General features: G+C 32.6%; 2 protein-coding genes across 2 annotated transcripts in view; one reads left to right on the plus strand and one right to left on the minus strand.

Moving 5' to 3' along the window:
• The window catches only part of LOC148955345 (NAD(P)H oxidoreductase RTN4IP1, mitochondrial), a 55,480-nt gene extending 49,066 nt beyond the window's left edge, over positions 1-6,414 (minus strand). Inside the window, exon 1 of the mRNA XM_089101655.1 lies at positions 6,394-6,414. Within this exon, the coding sequence (XP_088957781.1) occupies positions 6,394-6,397 (4 nt within the window). The 5' untranslated portion in view covers positions 6,398-6,414. The remainder of the gene's footprint in view (positions 1-6,393) is intronic.
• Positions 6,415-9,179: 2,765 nt separating this feature from the next.
• Positions 9,180-17,661, plus strand: part of LOC148955346 (SH3 domain-binding glutamic acid-rich protein homolog) — a 76,609-nt gene continuing 68,127 nt past the window's right edge. Inside the window, exon 1 of the mRNA XM_089101669.1 lies at positions 9,180-9,315. Coding sequence (XP_088957795.1) covers positions 9,271-9,315 — 45 coding nt within the window. The 5' untranslated portion in view covers positions 9,180-9,270. The remainder of the gene's footprint in view (positions 9,316-17,661) is intronic.

The raw sequence follows: 17,661 nt of genomic DNA on the forward strand, positions 1-17,661 counted from the left end.
TTAAAACGAATAGAAACAGCCAAAATTAAGAGTTCGGTGGCCACCCGTAAAAGTCAATGACCTATCTTACTGCCCTCCAATCAACAGAGGCAATGCTATACCGTTGCCTATAGTAAAGAGCCGTAAGGCTTCAACGTTTTAACAGACACCCCCCCCCCTTAAAAACAGGGAGATAATGAAATTGAAGATACAATGACAATCGGCATAAAAACTTGTAAAAGCTATTTAATAAAATAGAAGACACATAAATATAGGCTTAGAAAAGACCTATTGCACTGAAAAAGCTGAAAAAGACTTGAAAAAACCTTAGGCCTCATTGACGTAAATAATCAAAAAAAGAGGAAAAAGGGACAAGTTGAAAATAAAGCAAAAAGAAATTGGGTGAAGTCGGCTAGACTTCGATATACGTGCATATTGAGCTGACCAAACAAGACTAGTACAAGATTTTAGTACTAATTAGTAAAAATAAGTAGCATATTATGCTAGGGAGCCACCAAGACAGATGTGTAACCCTGGCCGCCATTAACTCGAAATACTGGAGATATGCTTCAGGTAGAATTGAAAATTATGCTCTTTATATGGAAATCGTTTTTGGAAAAAATGACAAACATGGCATAAACAATTTTAAAAGGGTACCTTAATAGCCTAAATGACACAAGTTGAAGTCGAAATTTAAGGCAGGACTACAACAGTTTGGGAAGTTAAAGCGAAAACAGTTATATTGCTTATATCTCTTAAAGTAAATTACTGTAAGTAACAAAAAAAAGAAGGCAAGATATATTCCTTGCAGTAGGGCCACTTTTTTGATAAGGGAAAGAGACCAAGAGAAAACTGTAGACACACATAAAAAGTGTGGTGATAACTAATTAATTGCTCTGTACAAGTTCATAACACTCCTTTCAGCATTAGCAGTCAGACAAGAGAACCTGGATATGTTCTATGGAGCTATCAGAAGAAACTTGTGGTAAGCAAACCTTAAAGTACAAGCACAAGTCAATTGATAGCGTCATAACATATAAAAAGGCGAATAGCTAAACTTTGAGCTTATCAAATCTAAGCTGTAAGCTGAGCCTTATCCCGTAAGAACATTAAAGCTGAAAAAAAAGAGATGACAGGCTAAACTGTCTCAATGACCGGAAATTCGAAAAAAAAAAAATTTAAAAGCTCAAAAGTTGGTATGAACGAACCTACATAGAGTAAGTGGAAAGCAATTACTGAGACAATTGTATTCAAAATAGAACAAAAGAAAATTTGGAACACAAAGATTAAAAAAAAGCGAATAATTAATCTATATAATCAGGATAACTAGTGTTGAAAACATATTTAATTGTAAATGCATTTTGCTAAACATTAATAAATATGGTATTTTTATCGTAGCAATTGCATATATTAAATTTTAATAGCAAAGTTGTGTTGTAATAGCTGTTTCTAAGCCTTTAAATAGAGGCTAATCAAAGTTCTCTGTTATAGTGTGTAAATCCACTTGTTAGAGTTAAAAAGAAAATTGTGTAAATATTTTAATTGCAGTTTAAGACTTATCAGATTAAACGTCTTGCTGGATCGATTTAAAATTTGTACAAAGAATAAACATAGCAGTGTTTAAATTAATTGTAAGGTTACATAATTATTGTTTGTTTTTAAACAATTAATTTATGTATCAACATAGTTTATGTCAGAACAAACTATATATAAACATTTTAAAATGGTATTTTAAGTGTTTTGTTTTAGAGAAAGAGAGTTATACAAAATTTTAGTTTTGCTTTATGACAAATCTACATGGAAAAAAATCATGACTTCTTGTGTTTTTATTACTATGCCGAGTTTTAAAGTAACTTTGAAAATTTAACCAAATGTTTTTTGATGGTTGTTCTGTCTAAGTTGTGTGACTTGTGGTCAGTGTATAAATCAGCAGTTTTGTTCAAGCAATATTCTCTATTAATGCTTTATAAACAGTTAACAAAGTACTAATTGGAATTAATTCCAATGCTAGTGTATATACCGTGTTTAATTTTTTCATAAATGCTTTAAGTTTTAACCAGTAGTTTAATGTTCTATCTAAGTTTTGTGATATTTGGTCAATATTTGTTTATATTAGTGTGTGAGCATTTTCCTTATATATACAAACAGTAATGTTTTATTTTGTATATTGATATGAAAAATTTTTCTTTAGACCACAGACCTAGTTTTTTTTTTACAGCCCATTTTTGGTTTTAATTTTTGCTGAAATCAACCAAAGTTGGATAAAAGTTCAGCCAATTTTTGGTTCATGTATTATGCCAATATCAAACAATTTCTGATTCATTGCAAGAGCACGTAGTTAGCATATCCCAAGATAATCTTTGTATCCAGGACCTATATGATTACCTTGTCTGAAATCAATGTCAACAGAATCCAGTAATAAGTGATAATTTACTACCAATTTATTGACCAAAAAGAGAATTCAAATCAGTAATCTACAATGCTTGAGATGTATAAGCAAATGGCTTATAGCCTAAATGGCATCCATTAAGCTGAAGAAAATGTAATATTTTGTGTTTAAGTGAAATCTGTGGTTACTAAAAAAAAATGTTATTTATTAATTATCCAAGGCATTTCTAACCCCAGAAGATATATATTAAATCAACCACATTATCCAAGAATTCAAATATTAATGGGAATTAAATTTAAACTCAAACTAATCAAATAGTTTCTAATGTAACTTTAAATCTACTTCAAGTAAAGACACTAAGAAGATGGTTGAGCCATTGTGGGTCAAATTAAAAGAGAAGATGCATATTAGAAAGGGTTTGAAAAGAAAAGTTTATTGTCATTAAGACGAAAAGAAAAAGAGAGAAAAAGAAAAACAAGGATAAATTACATAAGAAGCATGTGCAAAGTACTTAAAACTTGTTATTTTAAAAGTAAAATATATAGAGTTGGGGACAACCTCTTTTTAAAGGGGAGAGTACTGTGATAATTGCCTAATTAAACAAAAAATAATTTAATATGAAATAAAAAATTTATAATGCAAAAAATATCAAATGCCAAGTTTTGAAATGCCACTCTTTATTAAGATAAAAGTACACATCCTGGAATGTGTGGGCTTGAAAGGAACTTGCTCAATAACCAATTTCCTGGCTAAGTATGTCAATTGGCCAGATAAATGTGGTTGACATTATATATATATATATATATATATATATATATATATATATATATATATATATATATATATATATATATATATATATATATATATATATATATATTTGAGACTGAGTGCATGCTAATTCACTTAACAGGCAAACCTCTGCTGGTACATTGCCTGTTGCATTTGCAACAGCAGTGCCAACGCTTTAACCACTGTTTCAAATGCCCTGACTGATGTGAAATAGTTTGGATAAAGCCTTGTTTTGGGGGGACATGATGTCAGACGTGCATTTGACTCTCTTATCCACACAGCAATGCTTCTGAAAGCTGGTAAACGTGGACTGAATCTGGCCATTATTTTTTCTCTTTGGGATTTATATTCAAGGCCTCATATCCATCTGAAACTACCCCCAGATAAAAGGATGCCCCCATTTTCGCGTAGAAAACTTATCATAGTCAAGAGAGAGGCCCGTCAAGGAGCTGTCACCTCTCCCGACCTCTTTAATAGCTATGCTCTGGAAGCACAAGATTTGTGCCCTCCTTCACTGATTTTGTCTTCTGTAAACCTTTCCTTGATGTGCTATGCTGACGACATCCTAAACCTTAGTTGAACTCTTCAACATATCACCAGCATTTTTAAAATCATTGAGGCAAAATATCAGAAAATTGGGCTTGAATTCAACTCCTCCAAATCTGATATTGTCCTGTTTAGCTGGAAAGCAAATTCCTCTGCCCCTTCCATCATGCTTGGATCTAGCTCTGTTCAATCTATAGGTCACCTTATGTATTTAGATCTGCCCATTGCTTCTTCTATCTGACTCACCCAAAAACTTCTTCTTGAGCAAATCAGACATAGAATCTCAGCAGCTTACACTTCCATTGTATCTTATAAACTTCAATTAAACTGACATCTTCTAGCAAAACTATATAATACTGTTGCCCTTCCCCATATCCTCTCAACTGCACCCTTCTGGAAACTTCTAACTAAAACTGACAAGAGTAAAGTTTGATCCATGTTCTTTTGTTTTGCCAAGTATCTGCTTCATCTGCCTCCATGGTATAGAAATTTTTTCACTATCGCAAAAATCAAGGTTGCTGACCTAGAGGTTGCCATCACTAGATGGATAGCAAAGCTTAATCAAAAAATTGATGGGAATTTACATGATTGGTCCCACATTCTTAAGCAATGATGTATTGTCTTTTTTTCTTATGGTATGGCGTCTTGTGTTTTTAATGGTGATGAATTTTTCAATAATTTTAATTAGAATAATAATTTAATTTTTGTATGATTGTTTAACTTTACTGTTCTGCAGCATATATAGTAGGTTGTGCTGTGTTGAAGATTTTTTTTCTTTTTTTGCACATATATTATATAAATTTGATGGTGATGTTATCATTCCTTAACTTATTGCCTTCAGCTCTAACCTTGGACCCAAAAATCGTTTGTGTTTATTTGTTATAGTATAATTGATTCATGTATCGCCATATCAACAAGTATTGTCAAATTTTAAAAATTAATTTGTCATGTGACTGGAGGCATATCTTGCAGTGGTAAGATAATGGGCACATTAAATAGTAAATGTTTGTGTTTATACTCATTTGCTTAGAAGCCTTTTTCTTGTTATTCTGTTGTTGTTTTTTTGGTATATTTGCTTGTCTTGTATTTTGCAAAGTGTCCAATTGCTGTCTTTATTTTTTTTTCTCTTACTGCTCTGTCTTGTTGCTTTTGTATGACAGGTTTTCAAATAAATAAATAAATAAGAAATACCTTGGATTATATGTCAAATATTGTAAATGTTTAAGTGTCCTATAATATTATCACAGTAGTCTTAAAATTGTTCATTCTCTGGGACAATTAGTCCAAGCAGTTTTATAGTACCAGAGAGTGTATTGTGTGTTGCATAAAATAAAAGTATTATGTTACAGCCATCCTCTCTGCAATCTTATTTAAGCCTCTCAAATAAATCCCAGCTGGTATGCCAAGTTAGTCAGGTCAAAGCCTAAGGCACGCTACCCAAGGTTATTTATTTTAGGACCGTAACTATACCCCTATAAAGGGAGTACCTAATAAGGTATCTAGCATAACCTCACTTAAAACCTTAAAATCACTTTACAGCACTTGTTAAGTATTATTAAATTGAAATGTGGTTCAATTTGTTATTTCTTATTTCTTTTCTTTTGATTTTTATAGGCCAATAATTCAACATTAAAAAAGGTACCATAAACAATTGTTTCCTGGACAAACTTTCTTTAGTATTTAAAGAGAGTGGTTGAGCTTGTTATTGTTTTGAATTACTGGCCTATACTTATTATCTCCATTCTTCACCAGATCCTTTGATTAAAGTTGCAGAAACCAGATTTATGGGCAAAGAAATCAGTATCTGGCTAGAAAAAAAAGACTAGTAAATTAAAAATTGGTAGATGTCTTATGTTTCAACCCATTTAAAATTGATATAGCTGAAAACAGTGTCCATGACAATAATCCTGGTTATGGTGACCAAACAGTTATTTATTAGTCAAAATCTTGTGTGAAACTCATCCTTTAGCTCTTTTACATTTTTGTGATTTGTTTCATTATCTTTTTCTTCTTTGTTTGTGTGCATCATAGTTTTCATCAACTTTGGTTAGGCAATGTGGGGCTCCAAAGGAGCCTGGCAAAGTAAAGTTCCATGAATAGCCCTGATAGTCTAGGTCAGGCCTTCTTAAACTATGGGTTGCAACCCCCCAAATGGGGTAATGAGAGATTTTAATGTGAAACATTTAAATACATGATTTTATAACATCTAGATGTATATTTGTGCTAAGTCCACTCACACTTGCACATAAACAAAGGTAGGAATACATGTGCACACATGCAACAAGACAATGATTCAATAGCCCTGACTGTAATGTAAACTAGTGTAGTATTGATGCTCTTCTCAGTGTTGCCATATCAGCCTATTTTTTTACATGAACTGCTTTTTTGGGAAATAATTAATTTTTTCCAAAAAACTGAAAACTTACCTTAAAACTGAATTGTACTACTTTTTTATTATACATCATGTTAATCTCTGCATTTGGTATAGTCTTGACATATGAAGTGTGTATAAACAGCTAGCCTAAGAATTTAGGCAGTGTTTACCTTGGGATGGGTCATGGCCTGATTCCATATGGAAGCAGCCTTGAGGTAGAAATTGAAGTTTGGGTCAATAATCCTATATAGACATCAACATAAACAAGTAAGATATGAGATTATAAAAATGTAAGTTTAATATGCCTACTTACACATTAAAAAAGTTTAAATGAACACATGGGACAATACTCAATGATTGCCAATGAAATGACTCCTATAAAAAAACAATAATGAATATGCCCTGGCTTATATTTCTGCTCTACTATATATTAGAAAAAAAAACCTGACAACTAACAAAGGTATATTCTGTTTTAGTTTAATAGGGACAGGAAGTATTTCTGAGTTTGATACAAAGATGCCAAGGTAAAGATTTTGCTGTTCATATTATTTACTTATGAATAAAGCAAATATACCACTTGATACCTTTTGTTATGCTTTTTACTAATATAATAATCACTTTTCTTGCAAATTCAAATTTAAGCAGTATTGAATCCTTGAAAATGATCAAAAAATTCTAGTTTTTAGGTATAAAAAAGGCTTAAACCATGGATTTCAAACTTACTGTTTGATTATAAATCCTTTTTTTAAAGTTATATAATCCATAAGCATTGATTTATCATGATTAAGTTGAATAAAATATTCAAAACAACTTCTCCATTTTTCTTCTGTTGGGTTCAATATTTTCCAACAAATAGGTGAAACAGTAGTTTTTAAGCAGTATAACAGAACAAGAAGAAAAAAAATGGCAGATTTGTTTTGAATTTGTTTAATCAACTTAATTTTGACAAATCAATTCTAATGAATTGTACAAATTTTACAAAATAGATTTGTAATGAAATAGTAAGTTTGAAACAAATGTTATAACCCATTTTTAGATCCAAAAAAATTCAGAATTATATTATTATTTTCAAGTCTTCTAAAAGGGCTCAAAATTGAATTTGTAAGAAAAGTAATTATTATATTCAGAAAAAGTATAAAAAATGGCATCTAGTGGTATGTTCAATTTATTTGTAGGTCAATAATATGAACAACAAAATATTTTCCAATGCCAATAACATCTTGAAAAAGAATACTTGATTATTTTCCCTGGAAACTTCAATGATTTATGCATTGAATTTGGGCTTGATTTCTACAATTTTTTAAGTTTTGGTTTCCCATTTTTCCCTAGAAATGTATGGAGCATTATGGCATCATTTTCTATCTCATTACACTAAAAATGCTAATTTTTCTTACCAACCTGTTTTTCTAGATATATTTTTGGTAATTGTTTAGCCTTGTGACACCTGATAAGGAGAAATGTTAAGAAAACAATACTTACTTTAAAATATGTATAATGATCCTAGTTCTTATATTATCCAACGGGAGAACCTTTATCATCAAGTCTTTCCTCTAAAAATCCTCAAAAGAGAAAAAGTTTCCAAATATCACCTCATTGAAAATTCAATGCTTAAGTCTTTTTAAATTGCCGCTTTAAATTGCTGCCTAATAAGTTCTTTTATAGATAGCCTAGCGTTCATGCCGGTCTTTTTAATATTTTTTTTTTTTAAGAGCAGTGGCAAAGGGCAAATAGCAGTGGCGTAAATATAAAATATTAATAGCAGTGGCAAAAATCAAAATGTTGTATTTTTGGCGAAAAACTGAAAATACAAAATATGCATGGCATTGAAAAGAAATAAAATAATATAAAAAAAATTATATAAAAAATCCGTTGATTTTGAATTGAAGTTATCAGGTTAGGTTAGGTTACAAAAGATGCACGGAATTTTTTTTACCACTACTTTTTCTTTAAACACGTTTTTTGACACACATGCTAAATGCTATCTATAAAACAACTTATTTGGCAGCAGTTTACAGTGGCAATTTCAAAAGACTTGAGCAACGTGGTACTTTTAGCATGGGCTTTGGAAACATTTTCTTTTAAGCTTGAAAAAGAAGGATTTTTAGATGAAAGACCTGGTGATTAAGGTTCTCCCATTGGATAATATAAGAACTAGGATCATTATACATATTTTAAAGTAAGAATTGTTTTCTTAACATGTCTCCTTATCAGGTGTCACAAGGCTAAACAATTACCATATTTTTGAACTTCAAATTGTTATGGACTGTTTTGAAACCCTTCTAGACCTTTAAGGCCTCAAAATGAATTTCCCCCCATATATGATTAATGAATTATGACAGAGCATAAAAAGCACATCAAGTGATATCTTCATTTTCATCCTAGACAGACTGTGTTAAAAACTGCAAATTTACCAGTTTTCTATAAACTCTTTCCTTCAAATCAATTTAATGGCAAACAAGCAAGACAATGACAACAATTACAGGAAGGAGAGATCCCATTAATTGACAATTCATTTATCTCATTAAAAAAGTGGTGGAAGGTGGAAGTGCCTGAAATATCTGTGGACTGCAATTTTTCTGCAAGTTCTGAAGCAGCCTGAGAATTGTTTTATTAATGTTTCCTTTTGGAGAGGCCAAGCATCAAACCTATATACACATCTGTTTTTATCATTCTTATTCTAATTTACTTTTTTTGAAAATCTGATTTTCTGGAAAACTAGGCTAGCCTAGACTACTTAAAATTACCATCTGGAGAGAACATTAAAAGGTGCATGGACTGGTAGCCTAAGTTCATTTTCAACGTAGCATATTAAAGCAAAACATCAAAAAATACACCAGTGAAAGTTAGTAAACTTCACATTTTATGAATTCCAAAATGTATATTATTTGTCTTATTCAATAGATTACCTTTAAATAAACTCACATGTCTAAGTTTCAAATAATTTCTCAATAATAAAAAAATGAAATCGTTTAAATGGTAAAAAATTAAAAGTGAAAACTAAAAAGAGAAAAAATTGATTTTCTTGTATTAAAAATTTTAAAACGCAGCTTCTATTAGCTAATTTTATTAGAGTTTAATTGGCGTTTCTCCTTTGTCTCCTTTGTTGTACTAGGATTTCTCCCTTTTCTGCTGCATAGCTTTTAGAATTTCTCTAAGAGAAGGAATAGAGGAAAAAACTTCCAAATTAAAAATGACTATTAAAATGTACATTTCTAGTACTTGTGGAAACAAAGAGGTGAATCTTACGATTCGATGGCTATCTTAGGGATGGGATAGACTATGTAGTCAACTTAGTAAATTTTTACCAAATCATATTATTCACTTACAACTAAAGTGAATATACCACTCAATGCCTTTTTTTATGCTCTCTATGAATATAATAATCATTTTTGTCGGAAATGAAGGTAAAATTCTACTTTAGTTACTTTTGGCTATCTTGGAAAGGGGTTGGGTTAGGAAAATGAAACTTTCAGGGATGGATGTACATGCTAAGGTATGTCCTGAGAAGGTACTTTGAAGTACCTACTTCCACTCCTCCTCCCCCCTCTATGTAATGGTAAATTATTGCGCATTACTAGTTGTTTTAACTCATATTTCATCCTATATTACTATCATAATCATAAATCACTGTTTACCTTACACAACTTCAGCTTTTAATCTTGTTCATTAAAATATATTCCAAAATCCTATTTAAATCCTAAACCATTTAATTTCCTATCCTTGCTGACTATTTTTATGGTATAATAAAACCAGGTTTGTTGTGATGTCAAGACTTAGCTTATCAGAAACCCTTACCCTTGAGGGTAGCAGGCACATGCCAAACACCTCTGTGTTGATAACACCATTTAAACTGTATTAATTAGGGAAAGGATTTGACAAGAGAGACCAGTAAAAATACCCTAATCGTTTTTAGAGGACAAATTATGTCATGGGAAGATGTTTTTGAAATCCCTCTTCCACCCAAACTCAAAATTTTCTAAAATTCTACTTTAGAAGCTTTTAAAGTATTTCTAAAGTACTGAAAGATAGAGTGCTAAAAACATCAGAATCGACTTCAGAGGAGACATTATGTCACGGGAAGAGGTTTTTAAAATCCCCCTTCCCCCCAAACTCAAAATTTTCAAAAATTCTACTTTAGAAGATTTTAAAATATTTCTAAAGCACTAATAGATAGAGTGCTAAAAACATCAGAATCGACTTCAGAGGACACGTTATATCACGGGAAGAGGTTATTGAAATCCCCCTTCCCCCTAAACTCAAAATTGTCCAAAATTCTACTTTAGAAGCTTTTTAAATATTTCTAAAGCACTAATAGATAGAGTGCTACAAAAACCAGAATCGACTTCAGAGGACAAACTATGTTATTGGAATATGTTTTTGAAATCCCCCTAACTCAAAATTTTCCAAAATTCTACTTCAGAAGCTTTTTTAAATATTTCTAAAGCGCTAAGACATAGAATGCTACAAAGAACAGAATCGACTTTAGAGGACAGTTTGTGTCATGGGAAGATGTTTTTGAAATCCCCCTTCCCCCCAAACTCAAAAATTTCCAAAATTTTACTTTAGAAGCTTTTAAAATATTTCTAAAGCACTAATAGATAGAGCACTACAAACATAAGAATCAACATCGGAGGACAAATTATGTTATGGGAAGATGTTTTTTAAATCCCCCTTCCCCCAAACTCAAAATTTTCCAAAATTCTACTTTATAAGCTTTATAAATATTTCTAAAGCATTAATAGATAGAGTGCTAAAAACATCAGAATCGACTTCAGAGGACACCTTATATAACGGGAAGAGGTTTTGAAAATCCCCCTTCCCCCCAAACTCAAAATTTTCCAAAATTTTACTTTAGAAGCTTTTTTAAATATTTCTAAAGCACTAATAGATAGAGCGCTACAAGTTTCAGAATCGACTTCAGAGGACACGTTATATCACGGGAAGAGGGTTTTAAAATCCCCCTTCCCCCCTAACTCAAAATTTTCCAAAATTTTATTTTAAAAACTTTTTAAATATTTCAAAAGCACTAATAGATAGAGTGCTAAAACCATCAGAATCAACTTCAGAGGACACATTATATCACGGGAAGAGGTTTTTAAAATCCCCCTTCCCCCCAAACTCAAAAATTTCCAAAATTCTACTTTAGAAGTTTTTTAAATATTTCTAAATCACTAATAGATATAGTGCTAAGAACATCAGAATCAACTTCAGAAGACACGTTATATCACGGGAAGAGGTTTTTAAAATCCCCCTTCTCCCCAAACTCAAAATTTTCCAAATTTGTAATTTAGAATCTTTTTTAAATATTTCTAAAGCACTAATAGATAGAGTGCTACAAGTTTCAGAAACGACTTCAGAGGAAACGTTATATCACGGGAAGAGGGTTTTAAAATCCCCCTTCCCCCCTAACTGAAAATTTTCCAAAATTTTATTTTAAAAGCTTTTTAAATATTTCTAAAGCACTAATAGATAAGAGTGCTAAAAACATCAGAATCAACTTCAGAGGACACATTATATCATGGGAAGAGGTTTTTAAAATCCCCCTTCCCCCCAAACTCAAAATTTTCCAAAATTCTACTTCAGAAGCTTTTTTAAATATTTCTAAAGCACTAAGACATAGAACACTACAAACAGCAGAATCGACTTTAGAGGACAATTTGTGTCATGGGATGATGTTTTTGAAATCCCCCTTCCCCCCAGACTCAAAATTTTCCAAAATTCTACTTTAGAAGCTTTTCAAATATTTCTAAGGCACTTATAGATAGAGTGCTAAAAACATCAGAATCGACTTCAGAGGACATGTTATATCACGGGAAGAGGTTTTTAAAATCCCCCTTCCCCCCAAACTCAAAATTTTACAAAATTATATTTAAGAAGAATTTTAAATATTTCTAAAGCACTAATAGATAGAGTGCTAAAAAAATAAGAATCGACTTCAGAGGACACGTTATATCACGGGAAGAGGTTTTTAAAATCCCCCTTACACCCAAACTCAAAATTTTCAAAAATTCTACTTTATAAGCTTTTTAAATATTTCTAAAGCACTAATAGATAGAGTTCTAAAAACATTAGACTCGACTTCAGAGGACATAATATATCACGGGAAGAGGTTATTAATATCCTCCTTCCCCCCAAACTCAAAATTTTCAAATATTCTACTTTGGAAGCTTTTTAAATATTTTTAAAGAGCTAAGACACAGAGCGCTACAAAAATCAGAATCGACTTTAGAGGACAATTTATGTCATGGGAAGATGTTTTTTAAATCCCCCTTCCCCCAAAACTCAAAATTTTCCAAAATTTTTACTTAATAAACTTGTTTAAATATTTCTAAAGCGCTAAGACATAGAGCGTTACAAACAACAGAATCAACTTTAGAAGACACTTCATGTCATGGGAAGATGTTTTTGAAATCCCCCTTCCCCCCAAACTCAAAATTTTTCAAAATTCTACTTAAGAAGCTTTTTAAATATTTATAAAGCACTAATAGATAGAGCGCTACAAATATCAGAATCGACTTTAGAGGACAATTTATGTCATGGGAAGATGTTTTTTGAAATCCCCCTTCCCCCCAAACTCAAAATTTTCCAAAATTCTACTTCAGATGCTATAGAACGCTAAAAACATCAGAATCGACTTTAGAAGACAATTTGTGTCATGGGAAGATGTTTCTGAAATCCCCCTTTCCCCCAAACTCAAAATTTTCCAAAGTTTTACAAAAGAAGCTTCTTAAATATTTCTAAAGCACTTATAGATAGAGTGCTAAAAACATTAGAATCGACTTTAGAGGACACGTTATATCACCGGAAGAGCTTTTTAAAAACCCCCTTCCCCCCAAACTCAAAATTTTCCAAAATTTTGACTTTAGAAAGCTTTTTACATATTTCTAAAGCACTAATAGATAGAGCGCTACAAATATTTGAATCGACTTCAGAGGACAAATTATGTTACGGGAAGATGTTTTTGAAATCCCCCCTCCCCCAAAACTCAAAATTTTCCAAAATTCTACTTTAGTAGCTTTTTAAATATTTCTAAAGTACTAATAGATAGAGAGCTACAAATATCAGAATCGGCTTCAGAGGACACGTTATATCAAAGGAAGAGATTTTAAAATCCTCCTTCCCCCCAAACTCAAAAATTTCCAAAATTTTACTTTAGAAGCTTTTTTAAATATTTCTAAAACACAAATAGATAGAGCACTACAAATTTCAGAATCGACTTCAGAGGACATGTTATATCACGGGAAGAGGTTTTTTAAAATCCCCCTTCCCCGCAAACTCAAAATTTTCCAAAATTATACATTATAAGCTTTTTAAATATTTCCAAAGCACTAATAGATAGAGCAATACAGATATCAGAATTGACTTCAGAGGACAAATTATGTTATTAGAAGAAGTTTTTGAAATCCTCCTTCCCCCCAAACTCAAAATTTTCCAAAATTCTACTTTAGAAGTTTTTTTAAATATTTGTAAAGCACTAAGACACAAACCGTGCAGAAACTATTTGAAAAAAACTACGTTTTTAACGTTACGTTTACGTTAAACAGGCTGAGTCACAAGTTCAAACGATAAAACAGACAGGGGTTAGGAGGTACAGTTGGGGGGCCTGCCGCCCCCCAAACTCCCGCGTTTGCAGCCTTTAGATAAAAAAAACAAGTTTTTTAAACTGAAAGCAAGGAGCGACATTAAAACTTAAAACGAGCAGAAATTATTCCGTATATGAAAGGGGCTGTCCCCTCCTCAACGCCTCACTCTTTAAACTAAATTTTTTTATTGTTTAACAAAAATAAACAAAAAGTTTAACAAAAAAAAACAACAAAAAGTTGTGAGAAAGTCAAACGTTAGCGTAAAGAGCGAGGCATTGAGGAGGGGACAGACCCTATAATATACAGAATAATTTCTGTTCGTTTTAAGTTTTAATGTTACTCCTTAATTTCTGTTTAAAAAACTTTTTTTTTGTTAAAGGCTTCAAAAGCGGGGGTTTGGGGGGCACCCGGCCCCACACTGTGCCTCATAAACCCGGGATGTTTGAAGGTTCGAACTTGTGACTCAAACGATGTAGTCCCTGCCCTCCCCCTCCTCCTGCTATCAAATCCCCTTGCAGCTAACCTTTCCACCCTCGAAAGAAAATTTTTATATAAGTTCCAGCATTTTCTACATATTTTGAATCACGGATGTAAAAAAGAAAAGCAAAATTTTTCAACATTATAGGATTAAGCTATTTGAATCTGTTTTATGTGGTTACCCAACTCAAAATGTTAAGGGGTTTCCAAAAAAAATAATCAAAACGCATATAGATTATTCGGTACTTGTGCATTATAAATAACCCACCGCTACAGACTGTACAAGGAAAACAGACAAACGGGTATTTGTTAGACAAATCGATCAAAAAACGTGATTTCTTATTATGTTTAAAATATTTAAACTGTTGTTTTTTGGGTTTAGGGAGGGAAAAGGGTACCTAGGTTAGGTTATGTATTTAATATATGCTATAATTTACCCCCACTCCGTAATGTGCAAATATGTTTCCCAAATTTGTTTCTAGACTATTATATTCATCCTATTTTATTTTATTTCATTAGCAGTAACCAAACTTAGCTTCTTTCGTGTATGGTGGTGGGTTATTTATAATGCACAAGTACCAATTATTCTATAGTTAAATATTTACTTCCGCCCCCTCTCTCCCCCTCCCTATTTACACTTCAATAACGTCTCGTAGCTTCAAGAATGAAGATTGCTACACAAAACAATTGGGAAAAAAAAAATTTGATTGCTTTAATAACAAATGTGGTTAGATATCGTAAATTGCCATATTTTCTGTTACAACGTTTTAAAAATTAACTAGTAAATAATACCCATAAAAAACAAATTAGTTGGGGTTATAAAGCTCTGATATATGTTTCATGAAATGGTGCATTCTCGAGGAGATTGAATATTTTTTTGAATAGTGCTCTGCTAGATATCCTTCCATATGTTCTTCTCTTCTGCCATATGTAGGTGTATTTTCTTGAACTTCAAGCCAGTGTCTTTTAATGTTGTGTGTGAGCACCTGGTGCAGCGTCAAAAAAATTCATGCTGTGGTTGACATGTAAATACTGACAGCCCTGGCTAGCCAGGCACTTGTAGGTCCTCCAACAGTCGCTGATAACTGTTGTCCCTGGCAGGATTCGGTTTTGGATCATTCCCAACAACGTGTCACTACTTCTCTCCGGCACAGAAACCATGAATGAATTACCAGTTCCTTGCTCTATTCCACCAAGCACCCAAGCACCCTCGACAATCCAAACACGATTATATTTACGCTTCCGAAATTTGGCGTCGTTGACCTCAACAGTGATTCCGTCTCCTCCCACAACAGAAGAGTTTCAGTGACATACTTACAGAAAAACCTCTCTTCATTACTGGCTCCTCTTAGAACAGTTTTTTTTTACAACAAGAAACATTGTTGATCATAAAAGTCTCCCTTAGAGGTAGTATTTAAAGCCAAATCATCAAAAAACAGAAATGCTCTTGCAGAGAAATGTGTGAACCAGCCAGCCATGCTTTGTCATAGACCGTTTTTGAAAAATTACACTTTACCTGAGAATATTTGCGGCCACCTTGGATAGGTATAAGCCTATACTTCTGGCAACAAAACGAATTTCTATATTTTACGCAAATCTGGCCACAGTTATCACAATTCCTGCTTCTCAATAACATGCTATGGTTATAATACAACTCTAAGACTGCCTCGACAGTAGAAAATTGAATCATTCAGCTTGTTTAGTCCCAGGTTGCAGAAATTTAACTTTGGCAGAAACCGTAATCCTTTCGAGTCGGCACTGATGTTTAAAACTTAAATGAAATATTACATTTACTTTATACAAGGATGTTCTTTTTTTTTTTTTTTTTTTTAGTTAACAACATTTCTAGATATCTTGCTATTCTTCTGTAATTTGTTAGTGGCCCTATTACCTAGAAATAATTATTTTCTGACTTCAAACTGTCCAAATACTTTAACCCCCAGGGAACCCCCCCCCCCCCATGGAAAAGAAGGCTAGAATTTTACAAGATTTTGAGTTTGGGGTGCAGGGGGATTTCAAAAACTTCTTCCCATAATATAATTTTGTCTCTAAAGTTGATTCTTATGTTTGTAGTGCTCTATGTCTTAGCGCTTTACAAATATTTAAAAATCTTCTAAAGTAGAATTTTGGAAAATTTTGAGTTTGGGGGGAAGGGGGATTTCAAAAACTTCTTCCCATAATATAATTTGGTCTCTAAAGTCGATTCTTATGTTTGTAGCGCTCTATGTCTTAGCGCTTTACAAATATTTAAAAAGCTTCTAAAGTAGAATTTTGAGTTTGGGGGGAAGGGGGATTTCAAAAACATCTTTCCATGACATAAATTGTTCTCTAAATTCGATTCTGATATTTGTAGCGCTCTATCTATCAGTGCTTTAGAAATATTTAAAAAGCTTCTAAAGTCTCTTTAACATTCATACATTTAAACTTGTTTTATATATAACTGACCAGCATAGGAAACCTGTTTGTGATGTCACAACTTTGCTTATCATAGCATGCAAATGCCATGGGGTTGAAGAGTGTGCTGATAAGCCAATCCATTTAAACTGTATTAATTAGGGAAAGGATTTGAAAAGAGATAGCCTAGACCAGTAAAAAAATCCAAATTGTTTTTAGAGGACAAATTATGTTATGAGAAGATGTTTTTGTTTTTATAGGTCTATGCGCTCATAAAGTTTCTGTTGAGTTTATTGAAACACTAGCATGGACTTTGTGTAGTTACGGACTCTCCATAAAACGTTTAACAGTTCAAAGATGCACCTTAGCCCGGGGGGACGTTGTGCTTGGGGTGGATTTCTAAGGGGAAAATTTTCCTGTGGGAGGGAAATTTCAGATGAGTGAATATTCTGGGGGAAATGTTACACTGGGGGGTATTGACAGAATTACTATATGAAATTCTTTTTAATTGCTTTACATTCTCTTTGCCAAATTTTTTATTTGGAGATGTTCTGGAGGCTTTTGTCCGGGCGTTTTGTTTTCTGGGAAATAATTTCCACGGAAGGGGGCATTTCTGGAGTGACCAAGAAACCGATATATAAATTAAAATCTTATTCCAATGAAAAAACGCCAAGAAGAATTTTTCATGGTGAATTGTCCACAAGCAATTTTACAGAGAGGGGGGATTCTCCGCAAGGAAAGAATTGTCTGGAGGGAATTTTACGGGGGGAGGTGCACTGGATATTGGATTAAATTTCCACGGAGGAGTTTTCCGGGACGGGTATATTTCATAGAGAGTGAGCCCGATTTAGCAGCATTATTCAAAAAACAAACAGAAATTATGCCATATATGAAGGATTGCCCCTCCTCAATACCTTATTCTTTACACTAAAGTTTGACTGTTTACTAAAATTGAAAAACAGGGCTTTTAATTAGAATAGGAAGCTATTTTAAAAGAACTAATAGCTTTAGTGCAAAGAGGAAGGTATTGAGGAGGGGCAACCCTTCATATCCGGAATAAATCTGCCAAAACTAATAAGCCTTGTGTTTTAATTTTTCATGCACTGGGAGCCAAAATCAAACCAGTA

The sequence above is a fragment of the Artemia sp. Qi Xiang Cuo genome, chromosome 2 (genome assembly GCF_049724085.1).
Source record: "Artemia sp. Qi Xiang Cuo chromosome 2, ASM4972408v1, whole genome shotgun sequence".
NCBI lineage: Eukaryota > Metazoa > Arthropoda > Branchiopoda > Anostraca > Artemiidae > Artemia > Artemia sp. Qi Xiang Cuo.